The sequence below is a fragment of the Anser brachyrhynchus genome (genome assembly GCF_964034855.1).
Source record: "Anser brachyrhynchus genome assembly, chromosome: 7".
Lineage (NCBI taxonomy): Eukaryota > Metazoa > Chordata > Aves > Anseriformes > Anatidae > Anser > Anser brachyrhynchus.
This window is the reverse complement of record NC_137701.1, coordinates 5,862,767-5,878,851: the sequence shown is the minus strand read 5'-3', so window position 1 is coordinate 5,878,851 and position 16,085 is coordinate 5,862,767. Positions and strand designations below refer to the sequence as shown.

At 35.9% G+C, this 16,085-nt stretch overlaps 1 protein-coding gene across 1 annotated transcript in view; it reads right to left on the bottom strand.

Moving 5' to 3' along the window:
- COL5A2 (collagen type V alpha 2 chain) overlaps positions 1 to 16,085 on the bottom strand; it is a 106,320-nt gene that overhangs the window by 31,021 nt on the left and 59,214 nt on the right. The window contains exons 7-16 of the mRNA XM_080598782.1: positions 12,720 to 12,830; positions 10,985 to 11,062; positions 9,415 to 9,459; positions 8,834 to 8,887; positions 8,150 to 8,203; positions 6,604 to 6,657; positions 3,633 to 3,686; positions 2,855 to 2,908; positions 1,488 to 1,532; positions 155 to 208 (exon numbers count right to left, since the gene is read on the bottom strand). Coding sequence (XP_080454908.1) covers positions 155 to 208; positions 1,488 to 1,532; positions 2,855 to 2,908; positions 3,633 to 3,686; positions 6,604 to 6,657; positions 8,150 to 8,203; positions 8,834 to 8,887; positions 9,415 to 9,459; positions 10,985 to 11,062; positions 12,720 to 12,830 — 603 coding nt within the window. The remainder of the gene's footprint in view (positions 1 to 154; positions 209 to 1,487; positions 1,533 to 2,854; positions 2,909 to 3,632; positions 3,687 to 6,603; positions 6,658 to 8,149; positions 8,204 to 8,833; positions 8,888 to 9,414; positions 9,460 to 10,984; positions 11,063 to 12,719; positions 12,831 to 16,085) is intronic.

Here is a 16,085-nt window from a genome sequence, read left to right as displayed (position 1 = left end):
TCATTTCACCCCAAAAACTCTGTCCAGTCTATAACTTTCTTAAGCAAAAGTCACAATGGAAGTGACTAGCAGTCACACAAAAAAAAAAGCACTTCCAGGCTAATGGCTTTAAAACAGAAGAATTACAAGGAGACAGAATCAAGACCCTACTTACAGGGGCACCCTGTGGTCCAATTCGACCTCTCTCTCCTGGCATTCCTCTAGGTCCCTTGAAGAGAGAATTAAAATAAATAAATAAAATCAGTATTCAAGAGGTCATCATGGTAGAATAACAAAAAGTGGAAAAAACAGCTCACTTGATTTTTTCTCCATAGAGGAGGGGACGCTCCCACTTCCCTCCCCATCCCACCCCATCCTTTTTTAATCCATCTTTTTCATTTATTTTTACTTTTTCTTCAAAAAGCCTTGACTTTTCTTTTCCTTCAAATAAGTTTTGCACTGCATTACTCTTTAGCACTTTTCTGTTCCATCGTCTTTATGTGTTTGTAACAAGAACACGATTAGTTTCACTGAGACTACAAGTACAATAAGAACTGGCGATGTGAACAAGGGTTGCAGAAACCAAGGGCCATGGTTTTTTCCTCCTGTAGTTTTACCTTTTCTTGTTCTATGGCAGGAAAGAAGTAGCAGCTTACATAAATTCTTGCAGCCTCACAGGCTTGCCCAGTGGAAATTTAATAGACTGCAATTTCTCTTTTCCTGCTCCAACAGTATTTCTCATTTTAAACACATTAGAATGAATTCTATATATACTCACTAGGGTCAATAATGCAATCTCATTTACTGTGGCTCATTCACAAACTAGGTTCCACTTCAGGGACATTGCATTCTGCATGACACAAGATAGTGCTTCACAGAGATGTCATTAACTTATGTAAAGCACCTGTCTGATATCTGTAAGCACTGCTGAAAGTGGATTTTTGGAATTTATACTGTTTACAGTTTTCCAAAACCACATCTGAATGAAAACTACTCTGAGAAAAAGTTTCTCTATTTTTATGCCACACATACTTATCCTCACCATAACCTCATAACCTCCCAACTCCTCTCTCTGTGATTTTCTTAGTTAGTGCATCTCTGACCTAAATTATTCTGTTTCTATCACAGAATGTAATAACCTAATCCATATGAAGCATCAACACATTGGAGGAAAAAAAGAAAAAAGAAAAAAAGAAAAAGAATGTAGTTACCCCTAAATTTCTGTGCATTGGCAAACAAATACAAAACCTACATTCAAATTTCTGTTATAATCTTCTGATTTATCGTAATTATTTGTATGCCTGTGAATTGCCAGGAATAACAACTTACAATGGACTAAAACTACTCTTAGTACAATAGAAAACAAAGCCTTAATAAGGAGAAAACTCAGCCTCAAGACATCAAGTACAGATCTCAAAACTATAAAATTCCTGCATATACTACTGGCAATAACATGAACAATCTTAAAAACAGTTCTGTAAGTAATATCCACTACATGTGACACTCACTAGAGGACCCGTTGCACCCATGGCACCTGTTGGTCCAGATTCTCCCTAGAAAGTGAAACGAAATGACACAGTTAGAGGGAACAGGTTAGAGGATAATAGAGTTACATGTCTCATTCCCTTCCTCTGCACTTATGTTAGACCTAAGAGGCAGATTTGCATAGTCGTTTGTGTGCATCACACCTGCTCCAAGGACATCATTTCATATACCCTTGGTATACAGGAAATACTGTCGTCATCTTCTCCCCCGGTGTTTCCCATCTCTCTTTCATTTTCACTTCATTCACCAATTAATGGAGTATTGTCAAGTCCAATGTTTCAGCTCTTGTTGCATCCACAGAAAGTGGTAGACAGTCTTAGCAAAGAAATCTCATCTTAGACAAGCTTTCAACTCCTGATTTCACAGTTAAATTTACATTTGTGGAAGATTCCCTTCATTTACTACATTTTTAATCTGAAGGAATAGGTTTAGCCCACCTGCGATTGTCACCTTCAGCAAACCAAAATGTTTCAGTATTGGCACTGATTAGCATGGAAAATCCTGAAAAAAAGTTTTCTATGCTTTATTAAAATAACTTTTAATCCATCTTGAAAATACTGAATGCAGCTGGCTATCCCATGTTGTCACTGCTTTGAGCCAAAGTAGTAAAGGTGGTGCAGTACCAGTGAGGGTCAAAAATACTAAGAGAATAAAATTGTTAGGTGAGAAATATTTGATTTGATAAACTATGCTCCCCTCTGCAACATCTGCTTCTTTTAAGCCAACCTTGTTTAAACCTAGTATGGTAACCTAAAAGAAGAAAGTTAGGATTTAATTGTTTTATTTTATTAACTAAAGAAAATATTAGAAAACTGTCCTCACTCTGTTTTAAGTTTGGCTGACACAAGTCACTACAATCAGGATTTCCAAGGGAATTCAGAAAGCAGCAACGGAGCAGTCTCTCAACCAGTTCACACAAAAACAACAAGAACCATATACTAGCCAAGTGGCAATGTGTATGGGCTCCTTGCTAACAGAATTTGCCGTCTTCAACATTGCATAGGTGTCACAGAGAGACCTTAGTTAATTCACCTCATGATACTCTACAGAACTAAAACTGAGTCCCAAATGAAACTGTGACCAGCAGTTCACTCAAACTCCCTCTTCCTGTATAGAGACCAGACATGCCAGTTTGTAACAGTTGATGTGGATTGAACACACAGTAAAAACAGTCAATTCCATATAGCCTCTTCAGCAAAAATGTAACTCCATTCAAGTACCACTCATAGGAGAGGGTACAAAGCTTTGTTCTAAAGATCTATTATCTTACACTATTTTGGCATTTCAGAAACCATGCTTAAGTGTTTAGTTCTTTGAGCCATGAAAATACCTTTGCTCCAGCTGCTCCAATTTCACCTTTTGGACCGTCAAGTCCTTTTAATCCCTGTAAACGTTATAAAAATATGGAAAGATTATATTGGTATACACACACACCCCATTTCTACTATTATCATTAAAATCTCAATGTTAAAGCCTTAAGAATGGACCTGAGGTGGCAAGAGCAAGAAAGAAGGGGGAAAAAAATTAAAAAACAGATGGAAAAGGGGAAAAAGTTTCTAAATATTTTTTAAATGGAAACCATTTGTACAAGGTACATTTCCTTGGATTTACTTTCCTTTTTAAAACAAGAGTTTTTTAAAAAAATCCTAAAACAATAGGGACAAGGCTCTGAGCCATAGGAAACCTATTTATTCCTCCCTGAAGTAAAGTTCTGGCCAGAAAACTCAGTAATTTGTAATCAGTCCATCTTGCAAACATATCCACCTCTCGAGTTCCCCACCCTACTGCAAGACTTGCCAACAAAGTGAGAGAACTGTCAGGTTTGTGCCTCCTGAAACTTGGCAGGGCTTATGCAAGCTTCTTCCAGATTCCCAGAACATTTGAAAATAAAGTGAAGACACAAGAATATAACACAGAGGTCAGCTTAGCTGGGAATAGCGCTGATTTTCTGCAAGGCCCTCTTTCTCTCTAATGGCAGTGATTCTGCTGTGATTGGCAGGACTAACAGCGTAGTCAAATTCACCACAAATACAAACCAAGCTGGAAGTCTTTGCACTGAAACTGTCTTGAAACATTATGAATAAGGAGAGGGAAACCTTGTTGCTTACCCTGTGACCCTTGAGGCCTGGAAGACCTGGAGCACCAGGAAAGCCTCGAGGCCCCTAAGTAGGAAAAAGGAGGAAAAACAACACCAACAAAAGTAAAACACTGATTTCTGCAGATAACCTTAGTAATAATGCTGCTAACAGGGAAGACGGTAGTAGTATTAATAATAATATTCCTAATACTCCTTCAGCTTGGTGAACAATACAGCCAAGCATAGAATTGGAGGGGATCACAGACAATACAACATAACATCCTATGAAGCTAGAATATCCTCGTGTTATATGCTTTTTCACTGGTACCAAAAGCTTTATAGCTTACATCGGTGTATGATCAAACCTTAAATTTCAACAGAAGTAATGAAAAAAAACCAACAAACAAACAATAATGGTAGATCAAGTTTTGAAGCTTAATATGGAGAAACCTCAATTAAATAGAAGTCAAAAATCAGAGTTATCGTTTAACATAAAACAGAAACTGAGGCCAAACTGCTAACTGTACGTTATATCAGAATATATCAGACAGATAGCATGACAAACAGCTATTAAAACATACCTAGAATTTAAACCAAAGTTGCCTCGCTCTTCAATTTCTACCAAATTTCAGGATTTCTCTTTCAGGAAAGGTTAAGTAACAAAAGGGACTTTTCACTTCAGTGGAAGCTGGGCATTTCCATCTCCCCCAGCTCTCCACAGCTATATGGACCTACAACTCATTCCTTGTTCATTTACAGGTTTTTGAAAGAATTACTGTTATACATTCTTTTAATAAACTAAAAGCATTTACCAGAAGGAGCCTCTCAAACCTATCTAGGAAACCAGCACCAGAGATTAACTTTTTCTGCTTTGAGAGGACTTCACTCCCTTTGTGGTCTCATTGCAACCAAGGGCACTTCAGTCGTGATTTTCTATTTGAGAGAGTTAAGCGCATCAGTATCTTGCTTAGTGAAAAGAATAAAAATTGAGTACCTCTCAACCAAAATTTTCAAAAATAGCATATTTCATGCATTTTGGCATACCAAAAACTCATAAAGATATATAACAGAAAATGAAGCATCATGAAGTAACTTTGAAAAAGAACGTCTAAGACCTCAGCATGAGAGAAAAGCACTTTATGTACGCACAAGCTGTTTCCTTGTTAGCATTAAGAAATGTAAGAAAGGTCTTTGTAAGAAATGTCTTTCCCATAGTCAATTATGTGGATAATGTCTGATCATAAGGTTCAGTTGAAAATTACTCCCGAATCTACAGATTCCTAAGGGACAAATTACTTCATAAAGGTATGAATTTTCTAAAAAGAGTAGGAAAGATTGCGTGAACTTATTTATACTCAGTGAGTTTCAGTGAAGGACAATCTCAGTCATTGTACAAGGCCTAGCATGTAAATTTGAAATTGTACAAATTATGCTTCTTTAGACTGAATAGAGCCCGTAAAAACAGTTTATTTGAGCTGTGCTCAAGCAGTGGTATATCATGTTATACAACCAGGGCACTCAAACGATGAAGGACACACATGGGACAAGTCAGATGGTAACCAGGCAAATCCTGCACAAGGGGAAATACTCATCAGATATATCTGTAGAAGTCTATGGGGCTTGTCATTGATCAAGACATTACACACTTCTCTGATATACCAACTGTGTAATCAATGCTGTTCTATCTGGTGTTATGCAATTGCAGCAAACTCTTAGTTAACTTTTGTGGGTGTGCAGTAAAAATACTTCTTTCCTTCATTCAAAAGTCTTTTGATTTTAACGAGAACACAAATTCCTATTCTTTATTAGCTTGTCATTGCAGAAAGAACCTGCAAATCTGTTAAACTGGATTTATCATGAACAAAGGGAGAAACACTTTCCGAAGTTACTGGCTAAAAATTCCCAGTGTTTCAGTCCTTCAGGACACTTTTACTATACCCTACTGTCCACAATATCCTAGGTTGATTGCACATGTAAATATGTTCTCTCAAATCAACTTTTCCCAAGATTTTATTAGAGGCTTTAAATGCAGATGATGTTCAATAACATGCACTATTCTAAAAACATATGAAGCAAAGATGATTTTATTGAGCAAAAATAAAACAGCTTGATCTGAACAGAACAACACTCTGCAGACTACATTAGCCTCAAGCAGCTTATAAAACAATGTCTTTGTGTTTTATAAAAGCTTTGGAGGGAAGCTTAGGAAAAAATGCTGCCTCATTAAAAGATCGTTTCTCTCTCTCAAAGAGATCATATCTCCCATTGCTAACAAAATTACCAGGCAAAAGCTGTATGCTTGAAAGAAAAGGAGGCAGCTTAAGAGATGATGTGTATCAAGTGGCTTCTGTTCTGAGATGTATCTATCCCCTTTTTCCCACACTACAGCTCCCTTCAAGGTGCAGAAATGGGACTAACAAAAGCAGAATTCATAATATGGGCCAAAATTATATGTGATGATAAAATGACATTTCAGATATAACCGCTTTCTTTTATTTTTAAGTTAACCATTATGAGTATCCTCTGCACTGTAAATACCTACTATTTGGAAATCCTTTAATCACTTTTGCATACTGAAAATAAATTTTATTTACAGTTATGATACCTTCTTTCCCTGTCCCCCAGACTGACTGTTTGAAAGATAGACACTGCCACCCTAACCTGACATCACTTTATATTCTCTCAGCACTCTTTGCACATGACTGTGAATGACCACGTGAAATACTGGTAACTGTACAACTTGCATGCGCTGTCATCTGTTTTATGCATATTTCGTCTACGGAATAGTTGAGATACGCACCTATGAGACGACTCTCAGCACTAACACAAGGGTCATTGAATGACCTATTTGTTTCTTAGCTATTACACTGATTAGGATTATTAGAGTTAGCTGACACAAGTACTTAAGAAATTGAAAGGGCAAGCTTTACGCTTACTGTTAAAACAGATATTGGTGACACAATTATTATTATTTTCTAAAATGTAAATAATTATGTTCTTACTGGAGATCCTGGGAATCCAGGCTCACCAGATTGTCCTGGTCTACCGGGTTCACCCTAATGAAAAAAAAAAGGAACACATGAAAATAGCAAATATAGCAAATAACAAAATTAATTCACTTATCTTACCATTTTCTATTCAAACAAATGAGGATATTCAAACGTCCTCATTCAGCACATCAGTATTATAAATTTTCTCTTTACTGTAACAATTTCAATGACATAAATCAAATGCACACTTGACTAACAATGTGCATTGGGCATGTTAATTTAAAAATGTTTTTAAAAAAGAATTGTGGAAACTGAAGATTGAGTCCAAAACGCACCTCAGCATCACAAGGTGGTGCTGCAATGTGGTTTTCCTGGGAATTAACCAGGCAAACTTTTGCCATCACTATGCTGACAAATTTAAATTTCATTAGGAGCAGCAATTGAAAACCGTTTGCATTATAGCTCATTACTTCTTCTACTCAAATTCTGTTTTTAAATGGGTATCATTTAATTCTAAATCAGTAACTATTTTCTCCATGATGCAATAGGAAATAAAATATGGTAGAACTAAACAAGCATATTTTAAGGACTATTCAAAGTCCTCCACAGCCACAACCAAATATCCCTTTACATGCATCAGTTAGTTCAAATACATCCAGGACACTGGACTGCAGGAATATGAAAGGCTTCAGAAAAACAGTTTCTGGACAGAGACACAGTAAAACACATCACAGATGCGATTAAAGTACCCCATACAAACATAAATGGAAATGGAGCAAGTTCTTCAAGTAATATTGAGATTTAGTTTCAGTGCATTGAGGATTGAGAATAAACTGTTTCCAAAGATTCTTATAACTTCTTGTACAGTTTACAAGAAAGCAAAATTACAGAAACTATGGTGATTTCTATACTAAATCATCTGGCATCTTCAGGTTTCATCTCACTTCTCAGTAACAATTTACAACTCAGATAGATCTAACATACTTTGCAAACAAAGAATATATGTCTAATGGAAAATTCTTAGGTTACTGTTGTGAGGTACATACATATTTATTTATATCCATGTATTTATACATGTAATATAAATATACATGTATACATAGTCATAAAATCAGTTATGGATATAATAAACTATTAAGTTTTTAAATAGTAAAATTTTATTGTCCTGATCTGGGTAAATGTTATCATTACAGTTCTTCTAGCTCATCATGTGATCCCAAAAATCTGGATATATATGTATATAATCAAGCATGTATCAAGGTTGATTTCAAGAGAGATATCTTAATTGAAGAACTGGCTGAGGCAAGAAACAATAAAAAGACAGTGCTTAAACCACAGCTATCATGGTAACATGTAACGAGAAGAAAGGATGTTCTGGAAAATATCCATTGCTACAGTTATAGTTATGATACTGCGATAATGAGAAGTATGATTAGAAGGAAAAGGAAGTAGAAAAGAGTAGCTGTGACAGGAACATCTGCTGGTTAGTCATTGTCTCAAAGAAGCCAGTATTTTTTTTATTAAAAATAAAACAAGAAATGAAGAATAACAAACTTACATCTTCACCAGGTTTGCCTGGAGGTCCTTCTGGACCACGAGAACCAACTGGACCCTAAGGAATAAATATATTTCTTGAGAAGTCAATTTAGACATCACTAAAATAGCTATTTGCTCTATCTGAAAGTCGTGTTTTACAAAAACAAGTGTAGAGAAAGGATGACTTTATGCCAAAACATGCCTGCTAAATTCTGTGGTGCTCTTTCTAACCATCCTGTCCCTAAGAAACGAGCATTAAGTTATATAAGAACATAGGATGGATTTTTCAGGAGAAAAAAAATATACATATCAGTTGTTGTTGTTCCCAGATTGACTCTCCCTTTTACCGTTAGTCATTATATCAATTCCAAAAAAAATGAGTATTTTTATCTACCTTTGTATGATAGAAACACCTACTAGCTACAGTGTTACAAGTGCTTAATCATCCTCAGATCTGTGGTGGCAAAGTCATAACGATTGTTTACAATAATCATAATTATCATTCATATACAAAACAATTCACATTCACTGATACAAGACAACATGCTTTGCACCCCTCAACTCTTGACTGAAGTAGTAGTTACCTGATAGCTTTGGTTGAGACAACATTAAAAAAAAAAAAAAAAAAAAACTCTTCTATAGTAAGGAGGTATAATAAATTGTTTACTCTTTTATTGTAGAAGTGTTTGTATTTATTTTGCCTTACCATAGGCCCTGGATCTCCAGGTTCACCAGGTGGGCCTGTGGGGCCAGCACCGCCCTAAAATTAATGACATAAATACAATTACAAATTCCAAAAAGTAAACATAAAAGGATGCAAATTAAAATCCATGATCAGGTAAACAACAGACCATGGAACAGTCTGGATTCTAATTCAGAAACAATTCACTCTGCAAGACAAGTGGAAGGTGGATGCTAAGATCTAAAGCTTGATGGATAAGTCATCAGCCATACACAAAACCCACTGGATGCTAACACCATCCTAATACTGAAAATAACTCAACCACCATTTTCATTGCTGTTTACTCATTAAAAGATGTGTGTTGGGTTAAAACCATTTTAAGTGTCTAATTCATTGTTCTTTCCAAGTTAATTTCTGTCTATAGAGTACAACTGGAGCAGAGCTCGAGAGCAGTATATTTAGGTTCACATCTAGATGAAGATGCATTCAGCCATTCTTCAAGACAGATATGTCTCAGAGCTGAGTTCTCTTCTACATATACAAGTTGCTATGTGATTTGTCTTCTTTGTCCAATTATCTTAAATCCCATGATATGAAACACTTACTTGTTTTCCTTGGAGACCCTGAGGACCTCTTGGACCCACTGGACCCTATCAAAACCATAAATTGTTACACACTGAAAATCACACTTCCCTAACTAATATTCATTCTGCATTGACAGCAAAATTGCCTTATAATGCATAACTATATTGAAAAAAAATGTAAGACTACAAGTACAGTTGGAGAGAATAGTCTCCCCTTGAATTGAAAATCATTACTTATATTAATCTAATAATGGAATTAATGTCAAAATAAACTCATGCTGCTGTTCTCGGCCATGAGCAGGAACAAACAGCAATGGAAGGATGCATTTTCATGAATCACACAAAATACCAGAACAGCTTCTAAATGGTTGATGTTTGTTACAGAAAATTCTCCTTTACGTTTTCATGGTATTTTTAGAAAAATTTCATGCCTCATTGTAACTTGTCCTATGAAATAAAAATAATCCTGAATGTAATGCTCTTCTTTCTAGCAATACAAAAAATATATAGCAGGCAATAACTTGCATTTTGACAGAGGTCATCTTTCACACACATTCATTTTTACAAATTTTTACATTGCATTTTAAATCCTTTTTGCAAACCAAATGCAAAAGAGTTACTCATAGGCCATTTAAAAGTTCTGATCAACAATAAAACCAAAACACAGTGGATCAGCTGAATGACAGTCAGTTACTGAGTTTTACTGAGAACCTTTCAAACAGTGTTAAAACAGTTCAAAGTTTACTGGTGGGGTCTTGGATGGATAAGATGCAAGTAGAAAAACTCATGGACAATGCAATCACTGAAGGACAGTTTCCTTGAGAAAGAATGCTAAAAAATACAGGGGGGAAAAAAAAAAAAAGCTAACAGTATCTTCACAATGTGATAAATACACATAGTACACAGAGTAAAAAGTAAAAAATTCAAAATTAACCAAAAGAGTTCAGACAGAGACAGCTTAGGGTGGCAAAATGTTTTTTACAGATGGTAAAAAAAAAAAAAATAAAAAATCCATGTTACCACTGTTCTCGCTACACTAAAAAGTGAAGGGCATATCTAAACAGTGAGAGATTCCAATCATAAAACTGGACCCACTGGAGAAAGAGAATGTCTGTCTTAAAATAATAAGCTCACAGCTGGTTTCAGAAATACTCTTTTAAATTGCTACCAAAAATAACTATCTTTGATGTCACAACATGAAAAAGAGCCTTCAAAGTTACATATTTGTTTGTTCTGCTTTGCATTATACCTGACACTCTTCAGTTCCTCTGCAGTGACTCAAGAAATGAGAAAATCAGAAGGGTTTTTGTTTGTTTGTTTGTTTGTTTTTCTGTACCTTATTTGTTATAGCTGCTATATTTCGGAAGGAGAGAAAGAAGACAGCAAGAAGGCTAGGGGGATGGGACAAAAAGCTTTCACTTTAACAGAATAAGCTTTTTCCATTGTTTTCAGGTACTATGGAAAATCACACAAGAAAATTCTGTATATTCAGGTTCTAGATGTATAGGACGTTGAACAGAATTCTACTTTTGGTTTTTGTATTTGCACTTCACTTCAGACTTTCGACAGTACAGGGCTAATCTGGTCTTACCACTGCACCGGGCATCAGTCCCATCTGACTACCAAGTCCAGATTTCTCATCCAGTCCTGCCATCTGAGCTGCAAATGGCTGAAAAAAATATGATGGGTGGTTTTAGGTGTCGGTCACATTGATGATTCACAAGGCAAAATTCTATGCAACTAACTTTTCATTTCTTACATTGGCTTTGCAGCACTCACAAGTAAATTCTTATTTCAGTCATTAAAGTCTTCTTTCCTATACATTTGATGTGGTTTAAGGCATCAAAAAACCAGTCAAATGCATCATGCTGTCTGCTTACTATTCTGACTGTACACCCACTTTAATAATAAACAAATAGGAAGATGACCTAAAAAGAGGAAAGCTTCCCTTGAAAATAATTAGATTTCTTTCACTGCCCTCAAATATGAATCACACCTTAGCATCACCTGCAATTTACTTCATTTCTTCTAAGATTGATTTGTTTTCACTTACTGTGCTTCAGGTTCAGAAACATCTGAAATTAAATGAAAATGTAGCCAATTTTATGACTGCATATTAGTATTTTGACTTTGTTGCCCTTATCCAGCAAAGTCGAAGGCCACTGCTGTTCATTCATGACAAATGAGTTAAAGCAAGGCGAACTCAGACATTCTTCCATTTTCGTGCTTGCAGATGTAGTTGAAATCAACAGTTTTATTTTGTTTGGTTCAGAGACAGATACTCGCTCATGGCAGGTCAGAGCTTAGAATGTCTGAGAACAAGCTACAGCACATATGGATATTCAGGTCTTCTGAGACTCATCTCCAAACACACTTTCTTAAAGACTGGAGATTGCCTAACTTCAGAAACAGAAACATAAAACAAAAATGCCTTAAATTTCTGGCCAGACCTAGTTTTCCGTTTTTTCTGTGGAAATTTATGAAGGATGGTGGTCTATCACCCATCCTGGTTCTTCTGCAGTTCTCTGTGCTGAAGAGATTAAATTGGGCTGAACCTGCTAGATTTAGGACTATTTGCAAAGTTGTTTAAATCAAGACATGTTGCTCAAACTTGCAGGCTGTTGGCCTACCTAATATTCCAGCTAATAATGCAGTTTATTGGAGCAATATAATGAAAGTTTTCAGTAATGTTGCAGGAACAATGGAGGCAAAAATCAAAACAGCTACCTTCCAAATAGAGACAAACATTTAACTGAATATACTTCAGAAATTCACATATGTATTTCATTATCAATCATAATTAGTCTTCCACAGAATTTTGGGGGAAAAAAAATAAATAAGCCTTGCAGAATGCATTTTACATATCTAGGGCTGGTTAACATGGCTTTCCATAGATAATTTCTGACTTAATCATCTAAGTGTTGGTCTGATTAATTTCAGCAAGAAATAGACTTGACCACATTTTAATTACCCTATTGATTATTTCCTGAAATATATCTTTTTTTTTTTCTTCTTCTGTATTCCTGATTTAGTTTATCAATTTCCCTGAACCTTTGCATTTAATAGAACCCTACTTAGATTTGGGCACCTTGGCTTTTCTAATTGTTAAAATACATTGTGAAAGGTGTGTCCTTTCAGAGCTTTTCAGCGTGTTCCAATTTTCAGCAAAACTTGCATTGCTGCTAGCCGCTGCCCCTCATTATTGAGACGCAGGAATGATGAACATAGTTTTCTGTATTTGCTGAAGCATAGAGAAGTTACTCTATATCATGTGAACCTATCCAGACACTCACTCTGCTTTCTATCAAACCAACTGAAAAACTTACCCTGCTTAGTCCGTCTGGTCCTGGGTGGGTAGGGTGTCCGGGAGGACCAGGGTCACCAGGCTGGCCAGGGATACCAGGTTCCCCATCAATCCCTTGAGGACCACGAGGACCCTAGAAAGAAAATAATAAATGCAGAGTGTGCGCACAGGTATTCAGGAGAAGCCTTATAAATGGCAAATGGTCTCATTTGTGATAAATCCAAATTTGCAAAGAAAGATCTTCAAAAAAAACATCCATCAACATCTATTCTTACTTTCAGATCCGTAGCACTGACTAAAATGAGTTATGAATCCAGCACACAAGTAAATTGGAGCAATTTCTCTCAAAGGCTATTCTAGAAACTTAGGCTTCCTATAACTTCATATTCGGGTATACTATTCCTGATAAACTGCTGTGCATTATATAGAACATCAAGAATTTATTTATAAAATACAGATAGCTCAAATTTGTGCACATACATAATACACACTCAGAAAATTCCAGCAAGACTGATTTCTGCAACCTCTTGACATCACAAATGGTTTAGCTCATACTATTACTGAATTTCCAACACTTCCACTGCCAAAAATGCAGAGTAACTCCCTTGGTGTTGATGTTTTCTCTAATTAGTGTTTGCAGAATAGGTTGGGAGGCTATTCCATTGCTCCCATTTTTATCGTTCACTTTTGATTCCTAAACTGCATTCATCTTATGATGACAATGCGGTTATGTCAGAACCAAGATTAAATACAGAAGCAGCTAATAAGACATTAATGGAACAAAATCAATGGCAGTATGGCCAATACATATATACTTCAATCATAAGCATGGACTTCAAATTAATTGTCACACTTGCCTTCTTCATTTGGAAGAAAAATGCTGGAAAAGAGTGAGGAAAAAAATTATACTGTATAATGAGCTCTTCTACGTTAAGAATCCTTACACAGAAAACTTTGGAAGCCTGTCTCAATGACTCATCTTTACAAACACAATCAGACAGATTGCTTGTATTTCCATGAGATGAGGCCTGTATTTCCATGCAGTCTGCAACAAATTTCAGTGGAACTTAGGGTCTGAACTAGTATAGTTTGAACTAGTATAGCGTGCACTTTAAAGAAAAAGCATTCTTTGGGAAAGAGCTACATTGACATAGTACTGACAATAGGATTCCTGGAAACTCTCAGCAAACAAGCTAATTTTCTCCTCTTATTTCTCAATATATCTTTATGACCTGAATTTCTATATGCCTGGTAATCAGAGGACATTTTTTTCGTATCAAATACACATACACATATACTTGCAGAACATGAGTTGTAAACAGATGCTATTCTGAAACTAATGTACAGATTGCTGCATGTTGGATAGGAACAGAAAGTTCTTTCAAAAAACTTTATTATCTAGTATTTCTATCAAAAATATAACTATACACTGCCAAACCTAAAAGTGTATAATGTCTGAAGGAGGAAAAGCCTAAGTTGTCTTCTTTCCTTTATTCTCAGCACAAAAGGAAAACACAGCTATGCATTACAGAAAAACACAGATTTGCCTGAAAGAATTCATCAGACTTCTATAAAATAACTAGTTATTTTCAACACCCAAACTGAGATGCATTAACAAGATCTGATTTAGAAAAAGGAATATTCTTTTTAGTTCCGTCTTAGGAAAGGAACTACTTTTTTAGTTACCAATCCTGCTTCAAGAGCAACACTGCCACCACCCCTACCTCAAAACCCCAAAAGTCCCTGAAAAGCTTGTTTGTATTTATAGCTGGTAACTAACTGATGGTGTATAACCAAATTGTATTGTATTTTAATAAAATATTGATTATAATTAATAATATATATGAATTTATATGCGTATTAAAAACCTTTCATCGTCTTCCACCAACTCACGGTAGTGAGGTTTAACAAATATATTAAAAACCTAGCACAAGCCACAAGGTGGCATCCTTTAAACATGTATTCAGGATAATGACAGTTTAATAATTCTGGCCCGTTGCTGCTGCTGGTCAGGAAACATTAGTACAGATTTTGCCTGTAATGGAATAAAAGGAAATGCAATTCACAGTAGAGCACTTTGAAACTACTATCTATTTTACTGCTACTTCAATTACAATCTAGTATAAAAGCATACTGAAAAAAAAATGCACTGATGGTTCTGAGCATGCTCAAGATTATTTTCTGTCTTCAAAGGATTAGTTGTAATTGCATGTAATTGTATCACAGTCTAAAACTCCCCCTCCCCAGATGTATTTTGTAAATCCAAGCACACTCTAGCCTTGCTGTTTCTCTCTCACTGTTATGCTACCAAAGAATTTGAAATAAATTACATGCTAATAGTCCCAAATTCACAAATCCTGCACTAGCAGCCACTCCCTATCTAAAGTACTACTCTTTGCTCTCTGATCTATACCCTGACACACACAGTCTCACCAAAACCTTTGACATTATGTTTTCAAAGAAGCTGACTGGTTCCTAATGCCTTGATATCCCTTCAAAGCACTGTTAATAATGAATGTCAAAGCAACTCAAAACTTTTCACAGCCTTTTGATATTTTAAGTGTTTCTAGCCACCACTCTGTAAAGACACACAAGGAACTCATGGCACAGGACCAGAAATTTAGTGTCTCATTGATAAACTTGCACTCTGGGAAGACACTTCAGATATCTCTGCAAACACAGTCAAGATTCCTCTGCAAATGACAAGGTTTCACAATTACTCCAAGAATTCTTTTATGTATCTTGATAGCAATTCATCAGACAAAGGTCTTAAGGTGATCCAGAGAGGAGCAGTGGCTTGGCATCCAACTCAAAGAGGCTACACAATTATTCCATGTCTTTAGAAGCACTGTCATTACCATCTATGGACAACAGGCATTCACTGGAGGAACAGCAAAAAGAGTCAATTTTAGACCTATGCCTAAAACACAGCTCTGTTATTCAAGCAAAATACGTTAAGTATTGGCTTGCTCTCTCCTGAGGGATAGGAAAATATCCACATAGAAATTACAATGATACTATTCTTTAAAACCTGCTAAAAACAGCTTCTGCATTTTGCCCTAGCTTTTTCAACAGGAACGTGTCGTCTTTGGTATTTTCAGCACTCCCTTTTGGCCTTTCTGTGGTTCTCCACATGCAGACGCTGAAATTCCCTTATGAAGTCTTTATTTCCACTGAGCAATCTTGATTATATTATTCACCAGCATACCAACATATGTAGTCACATATTAACTCCTGCTAACTTCCTGAGCTTTGTCTTCTCTGAAATACTCTGATCCACAAAGTCCACACAGCTGCTGATACACAACAGAAACCAGCAACAAAAAAAAACAGCAAGTTCTTAAAACAGAGGAAGATGATGTTCTAGATTTTTTTTTCTTTGGTCTTT